The 14,124-nt window shown below is 42.0% G+C and overlaps 1 protein-coding gene across 1 annotated transcript in view; it reads right to left on the reverse strand.

The window, feature by feature from the left end:
- SUPT6H (SPT6 homolog, histone chaperone and transcription elongation factor) overlaps positions 1–14,124 on the reverse strand; it is a 270,720-nt gene that overhangs the window by 52,788 nt on the left and 203,808 nt on the right. Inside the window, 5 exon segments of the mRNA XM_053706195.1 lie at positions 12,352–12,590; positions 13,060–13,246; positions 13,827–13,952; positions 13,955–13,969; positions 14,074–14,124. The exon segment at positions 14,074–14,124 is cut by the window's right edge and continues 92 nt beyond it. Coding sequence (XP_053562170.1) covers positions 12,352–12,590; positions 13,060–13,246; positions 13,827–13,952; positions 13,955–13,969; positions 14,074–14,124 — 618 coding nt within the window.

The raw sequence follows: 14,124 nt of genomic DNA on the forward strand, positions 1-14,124 counted from the left end.
TATATATATATATATATATACACAAACACACACATACTGTATGTATTGTGCTGTTGTGCCATGCCTCCTACAAACTACCCCTGCACTGGGAGTAAAAAACAAGCAAAGTTTAAAAAATATGTCACACTGTTGTCAGTCTGCCGTGGCACACCTGAGGATCTCTCACGGCACACTAGTGTGCCGTGGCACACTGGTTGAAAAACACTGAGATAGAGCATGCAATTTTAAGCAACTTTCTAATTTACTCCTATTATCAATTTTTCTTTGTTCACTTGCTATCTTTATTTGAAAAAGAAGGCATCAAAGCTTCTTTGTTTTGTTCAGAACTCTGGACAGCACTTTTTTATTGATGGATGAATTTATCCACCAATCACCAAGAATAACCCAGGTTATTCATCAAAAATGGGCCGGCATCTAAACTTACATTCTTGCATTTCAAATAAAGATACCAAGAGAATGAAGAAAATTTGTTAATAGGAGTAAATTAGAAAGATGCTTAAAATTGCATGCTCTATCTGAATCACAAAAGAAAAAAATGTGGGTTTAGTGTCCCTTTAACTCAGTTAAAAATAGCTGGCAGGGGGTTGGGGCTTTTTATTTAATGATTGTGTTGACCCTTATATTAATGGAGCATCTACAATAGCTCCTGTAGCTGGTATGCATCTCTTTTGCAGCAGCGGCACGTCCGGCTTCAGTAGATTTCAGGAGGCTACCGCTGACTGTGTTATGCAAAAAAAATTATAACGTCAAAGATTTTAAGCGATCACAATGCGCCATTATCTCATGCAGAGGCTGCTTCTCCAGCAAGATGAGAGGAAACTACCGCTGACCGATTTTAGAGCATCTTCTCTTGCACTATATACACAGACTAAACGGTTCGTTTTGTTTTCCCCATGTAGGAGGCTTATAGCTCTACAGTCAGGGAAAAGAATAAACATTGCGATTTGCTATTCTGTCACTTTCACCCGAGGAGCAGTGCATGGTATCAATATTTGCAATTCACGCCTTTACGTCAGAACGGTTGGCGCCACCATTTAATTGATTCCTCTGAGTGCGCACCATGCTACAAGCAGGTTTCTTAAGTAAATATGCACTTCATATTGTGAGTGTTTCTCCTGAGGGTTTTTATGACGATATAGCGCTGAATGTGCGTGCTCTTATATAGTCTACAGTCAGAATCTGATTTATGATATAGGTCTGGTACGTAGTATAATTTTTTATATATATATTTATATACCTAACAGCTGCCGTCAACTTCTTTTGTTTCCTGACATGTCTTTGTCAGGCATTCTCAGATAAATAGATCCATTTAATCTATATCTGCATACTTGTGTATTGGCTTGCCATAGAAACTGTATTTCTATGTTCAGGCAGTTCCTCATATCATGGTTTTTTCTATGTATAATTCTTTTATTTTATTATGTTATAAAATCACATAGTTGCATGGTTTTCTCTTCAAAATTCTATGGTGTTTGCTGCCATCTAGTGGCGATTATTATAATGCTCCTTGGAATGTGTTAGAAATCCCATTTCTGATATTAGGAGTGTAATACAGTAATTTTGCACTCCTAATTCTTCTGTGTGTACAGTGGCATGTCTTCTGGTTCAAGGGACTGAATTTTTTCTCTCTTTCCTACATATTAACTAAATATGGGTGCCATATTTTAATTCCTCTCATGAGGAGATTGACAGCTCTGTCTGTTGTAGCATATATCTGTATTCGGTAAAAAATATTTTATGGTCCTATAATTCCAACTCTCTCATAGTGAGCTTTTCAGCTATGACTATTTACTACTTATTTTTGTAATAAGTAAAATACTTATTTTCCTAGAATCTACTCATATAGTGTTACAGTAGAAACCTGAAAGGTTACTTAAGGAAAATGTTTCTACTCCTGGGCTGTATTGCGACGGTTGCTGGAGCGGCTTCTAAATGAGGCAACTTCTTTACCGATCTGATTCGGAGGAGACTAGAATAGCGGAGATCCATGATAGGATCAAGGCAATAATGTCTGTTTGCTGTCGTGACATCCAAGTCTAGATTTCTATCTCTGTCCTTTAAGGGCAAGACTTTATTTGGTCCTGGTCTGGCTGAGGTCATTTCCAGGGTTTCTAGTGGAAAGGGATCTTTCCTACCTCAAGACAAGAAGGCTAGACCTAAGAACCGCCAGAATTCTAATTTCCGTTCCTTTCACAACTTCAAGGGACAAAAGTCAGGCTTTTTGGGGACTCTCCATGAGATTTTCCTGACGGACGTCAGAAAATCCATCATTCTTGCTTCTTGTCTTTTACTTCAGTTCTCTATCCGTCCATCAGTGACTCAGTGTATGGAAGCAATTGGTCTAATTGTTGCTTCCATGGACATTATTCCTTTTGCTAGTTTCCATCTGAGAGCTCTACAGTTTTGCATGCTGAGACAATGGAAAGGTCCGTGCCTTAAAGTTTTACTTACAGGCAACTAAGGATTTCCGTCAATCATCTTCATTATTCATTGTTTGTTCTGGAAAGCGTAGGGGTCAGAAAGCTACGGCTACCTCTCTCATTCTTTTTGGCTGAGAAGTATCATCCGCCTGGCATATGAGTTGCAGTGGTCTGAGATGTAGGCGGGCAAACTGAACTATGTCCATTGCCGCTACCATTAATCAGATTACCTCCATACACTGAGCCACTGACGGACGAGAAATGGAATAAAGAGCACGGCAGGAAGTTAGAAGTTTTGACAACCTGACCTCTGTCAGATAAATCTTCATTTCTACTGAATCTATCAGAGTTCCTAGGAAGAAAACTCTTGTGAGAGGTGAGAGAGAACTCTTTCCTTCATTCACCTTCCACCCGTGAGACCTTAGGAATGCCAGAACAATGTCGGTATGGGACCTGGCGATATGAAAAGTTGACGCCTGTATCAGGATGTCATCTAGGTAAGGGGCTACTGCTATACCCCGCGGTCTTATAACCGCCAGAAGGGACCCTAGAACCTTCGTAAAGATTGTTGGTGCTGTGGCTAACCCGAAGGGAAGAGCCACAAATTGGTAATGCCTGTCTAGGAAGGCGAACCTGAGAAACTGATGATGATCCCTGTGTATCGGAATATGTAGATAAGCATCCTTTAAAACCACGGTAGTCATATTTTGACCCTCCTGGATAATAGGTAGGATGGTTCGAATAGTCTCCATCTTGAAGGATGGGACCCTGAGAAATTTGTTTAGGATCTTGAGATCCAAGATTGGTCTGAAAGTTCCCTCTTTCTTGGGAACTATAAACAGATTTGAATAGAAGCCCTGCCCCTGTTCCTCCTTTGGAACTGGAATAGGTCTTGAACGCAATGTAAGAATGTCTCTCTCTTTATCCGGTTTGCAGATAATTGTGAGAGATGAAATCTCCCCTTTGGAGATGAAGCTTTGAAATCCAGAAGATATCCCTGGGAAACAATCTCCAGAGCCCAGGGATCCTGGACGTCTCTTTCCCAAGCCTGGGCGAAGAGAGAAAGTCTGCCCCCCACTAGATCCGGTCCCGGATCGGGGGCTACTCCTTCATGCTGTCTTAGAGGCAGCAGTAGGCTTTTTGGCCTGTTTCCCCTTGTTCCAAGCCTGGTTAGGTCTCCAGACTGGCTTGGACTGGGCAAAATTTCCCTCTTGTTTTGTAGAAGAGGAAGATGAAGCTGCGCCACTCTTGAAGTTTCGAAAGGACCGAAAATTAGACTGTTTGGTCCTTAACTCGTTGGACCTATCCTGGGGAAGGGCGTGGCCTTTTCCTCCAGTAATATCAGAAATGATCTCCTTCAGTCCAGGCCCAAATAGGGTCTGCCCTTTGAAGGGGATCTTGAGAAGTTTAGATTTTGAAGTGACGTCAGCTGACCAGGATTTAAGCCATAGCGCCCTACGTGGCTGAATGGCAAAACCTGAATTTTTAGCCGTTAGGTTAAATGAAAAACGGCGTCAGAAATAAATGAATTGGCTAACTTAAGAGCTTTAAGCCTGTCAAGGATATCATCCAACGGGGTCTCTACCTGTAAAGCCTCCTCCAGAGTCTCAAACCAGAAAGCCGCTGCAGCAGTGACTGGGGCAAAGCATGCAAGAGGCTGGAGAATAAAACCTTGTTGTATAAAGATTCTCTTAAGGAAACCCTCTAATTTCTTATCCATAGGATCTAGGAAAGCACAACTGTCCTCGACAGGAATAGTTGTACGCTTAGCTATGGTAGAGACTGCTCCCTCCACCTTAGGGGCCGTCTGCCACAAGTCTCGTGTAGCGGCATCTATAGGAAACATTTTCTTAAAAGCAGGAGGGGGAGAGAACGGCACACCTGGTCTATCCCATTCCTTAGTAATAATTTCTGAAAACCTCTTAGGGATTGGAAAAACAGTGTAAACAGGCACTGCAAAGTATTTGTCCATTTTACACAATTTCTCTGAGACTACAATGGTGTCACAGTCATCCAGAGTCGCTAAAACCTCCCTGAGCAACACGTGGAGGTGTTCAAGCTTAAATTTAAATGCTGTCATTTCAGAGTCAGACTGAAGTAACGCCTTCCCTGAATCAGAGAAGTCACCCACAGATAGAAGCTCTCCTGCTTCAACTTCTGCACATTGTGAGGGTATATCAGACATAGCTACTAAAGCGTCAGAGAGCTCTGTATTTGTTCGAGCCCCAGAGCTGTCCCCTTTTCCTTGTAACCCTGGCAGTTTGGACAATACCTCTGTGAGGGTATGATTCATAACTGCCGCCATGTCAAAGTAAACGCATTGGACGCGCTAGATGTACTTGGCGTCCCTTGAGCGGGAGTTAAAGGTTCTGACACGTGGGGAGAGCTAGAGGGCATAACCTCCCTTTTGTCAGTCTCAGAAACCTCAGGTGATAAATCTTTAAAAGCCATAATATGGTTTTTATAACTTATAGAAAGGTCAGTGCATTTGGTACACATTCTAAGAGGGGGTTCCACAATGGCTTCTAAACATAATGAACAAGGAGTTTCCTCTATGTCAGACATGTTTAACAGACTAGTAATGAGACCAGCAAGCTTGGAAAACACTTTAATAAATGTGAAAAAAGCAATAATAAAAAACGGTACTGTGCCTTTAAGAGAAAAAAACTACCACATAAACTGCAAAACAGTGAAAAAAATTAGTAAACTCTACGAAATTTTTACAGTGTGTATAAGGGACTAAAGCAGCATTGCACCCACTTGCAAATGGATGATTAACCCCTCAGGCCCAAAAACGAATTAGAAAAACATTAAACCTGTTAAAAAACAGTCAAACACACTGAACAGTCAAACACACTGCCACAGCTCTGTTGTGGCTAAAAAAAACGATTTCTGCAGGAACAAAACCCTCTATAGAGGTCCTATAAGCCAGAGGACTCCTTCAGGGAAGCTGGATGTCTCAGACTGAAAACGAAAATAGGCCCCTCCCACCATGCACTCAAACTCAGCGGGCCTTAAAAAAGTACTCCTAGGACAAGCCATGTGGAAACTAGGCCCCAAATAAAGATTTATCACCCTCAGAGAAAAAACATTTTTATTTGTAAATCATGCAAACGTTTTTACAGTAAGTAATATGAGTATTAACATGAATAACAGAATTTATGTTTACCTGATAAATTACTTTCTCCAACGGTGTGTCCGGTCCACGGCGTCATCCTTACTTGTGGGATATTCTCTTCCCCAACAGGAAATGGCAAAGAGCCCAGCAAAGCTGGTCACATGATCCCTCCTAGGCTCCGCCTACCCCAGTCATTCGACCGACGTTAAGGAGGAATATTTGCATAGGAGAAACCATATGGTACCGTGGTGACTGTAGTTAAAGAAAATAAATTATCAGACCTGATTAAAAAAACCAGGGCGGGCCGTGGACCGGACACACCGTTGGAGAAAGTAATTTATCAGGTAAACATAAATTCTGTTTTCTCCAACATAGGTGTGTCCGGTCCACGGCGTCATCCTTACTTGTGGGAACCAATACCAAAGCTTTAGGACACGGATGAAGGGAGGGAGCAAATCAGGTCACCTAAATGGAAGGCACCACGGCTTGCAAAACCTTTCTCCCAAAAATAGCCTCAGAAGAAGCAAAAGTATCAAACTTGTAAAATTTGGTAAAAGTGTGCAGTGAAGACCAAGTCGCTGCCCTACATATCTGATCAACAGAAGCCTCGTTCTTGAAGGCCCATGTGGAAGCCACAGCCCTAGTGGAATGAGCTGTGATTCTTTCGGGAGGCTGCCGTCCGGCAGTCTCGTAAGCCAATCTGATGATGCTTTTAATCCAAAAAGAGAGAGAGGTAGAAGTTGCTTTTTGACCTCTCCTTTTACCTGAATAAACAACAAACAAGGAAGATGTTTGTCTAAAATCCTTTGTAGCATCTAAATAGAATTTTAGAGCGCGAACAACATCCAAATTGTGCAACAAACGTTCCTTCTTTGAAACTGGTTTTGGACACAGAGAAGGTACGATAATCTCCTGGTTAATGTTTTTGTTAGAAACAACTTTTGGAAGAAAACCAGGTTTAGTACGTAAAACCACCTTATCTGCATGGAACACCAGATAAGGAGGAGAACACTGCAGAGCAGATAATTCTGAGACTCATCTAGCAGAAGAAATCGCAACTAAAAACAAAACTTTCCAAGATAATAACTTAATATCAACGGAATGTAAGGGTTCAAACGGAACCCCCTGAAGAACTGAAAGAACTAAATTGAGACTCCAAGGAGGAGTCAAAGGTTTGTAAACAGGCTTGATTCTAACCAGAGCCTGAACAAAGGCTTGAACGTCTGGCACAGCTGCCAGCTTTTTGTGAAGTAATACCGACAAGGCAGAAATCTGTCCCTTCAGGGAACTAGCAGATAATCCTTTGTCCAATCCTTCTTGAAGGAAGGATAGAATCCTAGGAATCTTAACCTTGTCCCAAGGGAATCCTTTAGATTCACACCAACAGATATATTTTTTCCAAATTTTGTGGTAAATCTTTCTAGTTACAGGCTTTCTGACCTGAACAAGAGTATCGATAACAGAATCTGAGAATCCTCGCTTCGATAAAATCAAGCGTTCAATCTCCAAGCAGTCAGCTGGAGTGAAACCAGATTCGGATGTTCGAACGGACCCTGAACAAGAAGGTCTCGTCTCAAAGGTAGCTTCCAAGGTGGAGCCGATGACATATTCACCAGATCTGCATACCAAGTCCTGCGTGGCCACGCAGGAGCTATCAAGATCACCGACGCCCTCTCCTGCTTGATCCTGGCTATCAGCCTGGGGATGAGAGGAAATGGCGGGAACACATAAGCTAGTTTGAAGGTCCAAGGTGCTACTAGTGCATCCACTAGAGCCGCCTTGGGATCCCTGGATCTGGCCCCGTAGCAAGGAACTTTGAAGTTCTGACGAGAGGCCATCAGATCCATGTCTGGAATGCCCCACAGGTGAGTGACTTGGGCAAAGATTTCCGGATGGAGTTCCCACTCCCCCGGATGCAAAGTCTGCCGACTCAGAAAATCCGCTTCCCAATTTTCCACTCCTGGGATGTGGATAGCAGACAGGTGGCAGGAGTGAGACTCCGCCCAAAGAATAATTTTGGTTACTTCTTCCATCGCTAGGGAACTTCTTGTTCCCCCCTGATGGTTGATGTACGCAACAGTCGTCATGTTGTCTGATTGAAACCGTATGAACCTGGTCCTCGCAAGCTGGGGCCAGGCCTGGAGAGCATTGAATATCGCTCTCAGTTCCAGAATATTTATCGGTAGAAGAGATTCTTCCCGAGACCAAAGACCCTGAGCTTTCAGGGATCCCCAGACCGCGCCCCAGCCTATCAGACTGGCGTCGGTCGTGACAATGACCCACTCTGGTCTGTGGAACATCATCCCTTGAGACAGATTGTCCAGGGACAGCCACCAACGGAGTGAGTCTCTGGTCCTCTGATTTACTTGTATCTTCGGAGACAAGTCTGTATAGTCCCCATTCCACTGACTGAGCATGCACAGTTGTAATGGTCTTAGATGAATGCGCGCAAAAGGAACTATGTCCATCGCCGCCACCATCAGACCGATCACTTCCATGCACTGAGCTATGGAAGGAAGAGGAACGGAATGAAGTATCCGACAAGAGTCCAGAAGCTTTGTTTTTCTGGCCTCTGTTAGAAAGATCCTCATTTCTAAGGAGTCTATAATTGTTCCCAAGAAGGGAACCCTTGTTGACGGGGATAGAGAACTCTTTTCCACGTTCACTTTCCAGCCGTGAGATCTGAGAAAGGCCAGGACAATGTCCGTGTGAGCCTTTGCTTGAGGAAGGGACGACGCTTGAATCAGAATGTCGTCCAGGTAAGGTACTACTGCAATGCCCCTTGGTCTTAGCACCGCTAGAAGGGACCCTAGTACCTTTGTGAAAATCCTTGGAGCAGTGGCTAATCCGAAAGGAAGCGCCACGAACTGGTAATGTTTGTCCAGGAATGCAAACCGTAGGAACCGATGATGTTCCTTGTGGATAGGAATATGTAGATACGCATCCTTTAAATCCACCGTGGTCATGAATTGACCTTCCTGGATGGAAGGAAGGATAGTTCGAATGGTTTCCATCTTGAACGATGGGACCTTGAGAAATTTGTTTAAGATCTTGAGATCTAGGATTGGTCTGAACGTTCCCTCTTTTTTGGGAACTATGAACAGATTGGAGTAGAACCCCATCCCTTGTTCTCTTAATGGAACAGGATGAATCACTCCCATTTTTAACAGGTCTTCTACACAATGTAAGAACGCCTGTCTTTTTATGTGGTCTGAAGACAACTGCGACCTGTGGAACCTCCCCCTTGGGGGAAGTCCCTTGAATTCCAGAAGATAACCCTGGGAGACTATTTCTAGCGCCCAAGGATCCAGAACATCTCTTGCCCAAGCCTGAGCGAAGAGAGAGAGTCTGCCCCCCACCAGATCCGGTCCCGGATCGGGGGCCAATATTTCATGCTGTCTTGGTAGCAGTGGCAGGTTTCTTGGCCTGCTTTCCCTTGTTCCAGCCTTGCATTGGTCTCCAAGCTGGCTTGGCCTGAGAAGTATTACCCTCTTGCTTAGAGGACGTAGCACCTTGGGCTGGTCCGTTTTTACGAAAGGGACGAAAATTAGGTCTATTTTTTGCCTTGAAAGGCCGATCCTGAGGAAGGGCGTGGCCCTTACCCCCAGTGATTCTTTTATAAGTATCAGAGCTCCTCTCACATGCGACTGCATGCCATGCCTCTCAAAAACAAGTGCGCAACACCGGCGCGAAAATGAGACTCTGCCTATGCTTGGGGAAAGCCCCTAAAGAATAAGGTGTCTAAAACAGTGCCTGCCGATATTATTATATCAAAATACCCAGATAAAATGATTCCTCAAGGCTAAATATGTGTTAATAATCAATCGATTTAGCCCAGAAAAAGTCTACAGTTTAAATAAGCCCTTGTGAAGCCCTTATTTACAATCGTAATAAACATGGCTTACCGGATCCCATAGGGAAAATGACAGCTTCCAGCATTACATCGTCTTGTTAGAATGTGTCATACCTCAAGCAGCAAGAGACTGCAAACTGTTCCCCCAACTGAAGTTAATTGCTCTCAACAGTCCTGTGTGGAACAGCCATGGATTTTAGTTACGGTTGCTAAAATCATTTTCCTCATACAAACAGAATTCTTCATCTCTTTTCTGTTTCTGAGTAAATAGTACGTACCAGCACTATTTGAAAATAACAAACTCTTGATTGAATAATGAAAAACTACAGTTAAACACTAAAAAACTCTAAGCCATCTCCGTGGAGATGTTGCCTGTACAACGGCAAAGAGAATGACTGGGGTAGGCGGAGCCTAGGAGGGATCATGTGACCAGCTTTGCTGGGCTCTTTGCCATTTCCTGTTGGGGAAGAGAATATCCCACAAGTAAGGATGACGCCGTGGACCGGACACACCTATGTTGGAGAAATTATCCCTTTTTGCAAGCATGATCCCAGTTGTTGTTAAATCACTGTATCAGGCTTACCTTAAATATACCAGGCAACTGTCAGCATTTTCTAGACCTTATCTCTCTAGAAAAAAAATATACTGAACATACCTCAAAGCAGGCAATCTGCAGACCGTCCCCCCAACTGAACTTTTCTTTCCATACTCTTCAGTTATGAGTATCAGGCTTACCTTAAATATACCAGGCAACTGTCAGCATTTTCTAGACCTTATATCTCTAGAAAAAAAATATACTGAACATACCTCAAAGCAGGCAATCTGCAGACCGTCCCCCCAACTGAACTTTTCTTTCAATACTCTTCAGTTATGTATGAGAACAGCAATGGACCTTAGTTACAAACCGCTAAGATCATCAAACCTCCAGGCAGAAGTCTTCTTCCAATTTCTGCCTGAGAGTAAAAACAGTACAACACCGGTACCGTTTAAAAATAACAAACTTTTGATTGAAGGTAAAAACTACACTAAGTCACCACATCTCTCTTGATACTTCCTTTCTTGTCGAGAGCTGCAACAGAATGACTGAGGGTGGCAGTAGCTATATAGACAGCTCTGCTGTGGGTGTCCTCTTGCAGCTTCCTGTTGGGAAGGAGAATATCCCACAAGTAATGGATGAACCCGTGGACTGGATACACCTTTACAAGAGAAAGAAAGCTGGGACTGCAACAATTTCATCTTGAAAAAGCCCTGCAAAGGGAGAAACACGTTGATGTTTACTAGTTGCAGCTTTCTTTTATTATTCCCATTTGGATGAAGATACACTATTTGCCTTTGAAACTCGAGACAGAGTTTGTCGTGGTATGCTGAGCAGTCTGACATAGGCACACTAGAAGCCTAATATACCAACAGAGAAGCGCAGACATACGGCACCACTGACCGAAAAAATCATTGCTGGATATCGCTGGAAAGATCTACGTTGCACCTGGTGAAATAGATCCTCCTGCCAAGATATCTTCTCTACCAGACCACAGGTATCCTGCGTGCAATTTGCACTAAAGAGCGGATACACATCTTTTATTGAAATTGGCTGAGAAAACCTCCCCGTTTGAGAGAACGGTCCTGACCAATAGGACTGCAACGACAGGACAGCGCCCACATCTGTGACGTCAGCAGTTACGCGTGTGCTCCTACGGAGGTACAGAGCCCTGCAAATCATCGGGACTGGAACAGAGTCCGGATTGATAAGGTAACAGACACCCGGTTACCTTGAATACCCTGAGCTTCTGTGGCTAATGACTATTACTTGGGGGCTGTAACAATCTATACACCATCTACTGTTCTATACACATTTTATATTTTTTCTCTGTGGTGGCAACCTAGTTTTTGTTTTTTAATTTATGTATATCGGAGACGTCCGATTTTTTAGAAATTAGCTTGCTATTAGCAATTACTTGTTGAGTAATCTGACATTTTACTTTGAATAAATTGGCATAGCCATTTCTTTTGACTTTTTGTGCATGCTTCTTTAAAGTTTTTTATATACACCTTTAGCTTAAGCGCTCCTTTATATACTTTCTGGTTAAAACAAAATGTGTAAAATACAAAACGGCTCATAACACTGAACTGAGCCAGTCCATAAACACAATATTATAAGAGTATTAGCCCTCCCTAAGCCACAGGGCACATCCCTCATGGTGTCCACTCGAATGAAGTGTCCCCCAAGCCACTCTCCTGAGCCCCAGTGCCTGCTCTAATCATGCTGTCAGAAAATCCTCCTAAAGCAATCTATAGGAGATATTTGTCACAATAAAATGCTATACTTCCTCTGTCCTGAATCCTCTGTGTGCTTCAGACCCCAGAATAAAAAGTTAGCACTTACCTTTACTTTCCTGCCTGACAGCAGGGCAGCACAGCAGGTTTAGGAGGTCCTCTCCCTCCTATAGCCCTGTGGAAGATGATAAAGCCTGAGTTAAGTTTTCTTAGGCTATCAGGATAAGGGCAGCATTATTGTATGGGAGGCACAGTGAGAATTATGTCCCACAAGTTCCCATTGCTTTAAAGCCACCAATAGCTCTCCTGTAGAGACTGATATGGACTAGGCTACACCCTAGAACAAAGTAGCACTCTCTGGCACTACTTTAAAAATAATAAACTCTTGATTGAAGAATCATTTCTAACACCTCACTTTGCCATCTCCTATCTACTAACACAGGCAAAGAGAATGACTGGGGTGGGAGGGAAGGGATGAGCTAAATATATATATATATATATATATATATATATATACAGCTCTGCTGTGGTGCTCTTTGCCTCCTCCTGCTGACCAGGAGGCATAATCCCACAAGGATGAAATCTGTGGACTCATCGTGTCTTTAAAAAGAAATCACCATACCGAAGAAGAAAAAATATCCAATACAGACCTTCATTCGAAAACATGACATTCCTCATTTTACACGTACCTCATTATTAATCCATAGGGTTGACCCTAGACTGAAGGCATTCTCCTTGCCTTCCTCCCTTACATCCACATGCTGATAGATTCCTTCACTGACTTTCCAAGTTACAGTTAGGTGGTTTTCTCCCTTGCTACTTGGCCGGATAATAACATCCCCCTGGTCCATTGTCTCCATCATCTTCTCTGCTTGCTTAAAGTTAATGTTGTGGAAGGATGGATGTGCAATAACTCTCTTTATGTAAGCTATAGAATATAAAAATGTACAAATTACTAAACTGTATTAGGTAAGCAAACTAAAAATTCAAAACATTCTAATCCACAATAAATAAAAAAGCTAAAAATAAACCAATCTTCAAAAATGTGTGAGAGTTTTTTGCTACATCATAATTTTTACAAGTTATACGAATACAAGATTTAGTGTATAAGCTCAGATAATCGACACTAGAAACATGCACAAAGTACATATATAGTGTTAAAATCAGCTAAAGGTAAAATGTAGCAGAAGCTTGTAGTACTACAACCTCTTGATAAGGAAGGCAGCCTTTCCTGCATGATGTAACACAAACACTACTAATCTCTAATAGACAAATAAAAAAGCTTTGTCCAAGTTACCATAATACTGGTTAGCCCATCTGTGGATATTCTAAACTAACGTAATGAGCTACCACAGAGGAATGTGGAACAAATAGGGGCTTCAGAACTCACTGTCCGCTGTTGCTCTTTTTCAGTTCCTCCTCTTGCTTGTGATCAGCAGATTCTGCATCAAAGTCATAGTAATTGTCTTTGGGAAGTTTCCACTCATTATTCTTGTCCATTAAGTCTGATGTTCGACACGTCATGTCAACACTAAATTTCTCAATATTGATCTTCATTATTCGACAATGCACAGTCATCCCCACCTAAAAGGAAAAAAAAGTTCTGATTCAAGACCATAACAAGCTAATGTTACATCTTTGCAGATATAAATTTGTAATCACTGCATTCTATATTGCGCTACTGTGAATGATGGACTAACTGGCAAACATTCATAGAGTTATTAGCATTGACCTGTGAAAGATAAGACAGAAACCTATTTTATAATCCATAATTTTCCCTTATTAAATAAAATACTTTTCTAAAGACAACATATCAATGGTGACTTTTATGTTACCGTTAATCACAATAAAAGGGTCCTCCCTCACAAACACATGCAGTTGTGAAGTTCTATAAAATTTGTTCACATTTCCGGTTGATATATTTAGATACATTTTTGAGTTTTCAGTCATTTTAACCTTTTGTTGTAAGGCATTTAAGTGCATCCTTCACTGTACTATTGCCAAAACATTTTTTTTTTTTTTTTTAACATTCTTACTGCCAGACCAAAGTGGGATTAAACTAGTCAACTAAGATGACAAGTACTTGTTTTTTCATGATATTATGTAACACACTAATTAAATATGATATTAAAGCAGGAAAACATGTGGAAATGATCATCTATACCTTAACTCTCTCTTCAGGACGTTTTACCACTTTGTCACTAATGAACTTGGTCGGTATAAAGCCAGTTACGCTATTATCCAGCCTGGTTTTCACACCAATAGCTTGTCCAGGACAAGAACCCGCTGTCAAAAATGATTCCATACCTACAGTGACAAAAGAAGAATTTCTCTTTATTTTCTAATTCATATATGGTTTGATTGTAAAATAGGAAGAAAAGGGTGAAAAGTATTAGTTAAAAGTATCGTACCTCACTGAGCTCTGGGAAGTTATCCTGCTGGCAAAATGGACACTGCCATAG

Source organism: Bombina bombina, chromosome 3, assembly GCF_027579735.1.
Source record: "Bombina bombina isolate aBomBom1 chromosome 3, aBomBom1.pri, whole genome shotgun sequence".
NCBI lineage: Eukaryota > Metazoa > Chordata > Amphibia > Anura > Bombinatoridae > Bombina > Bombina bombina.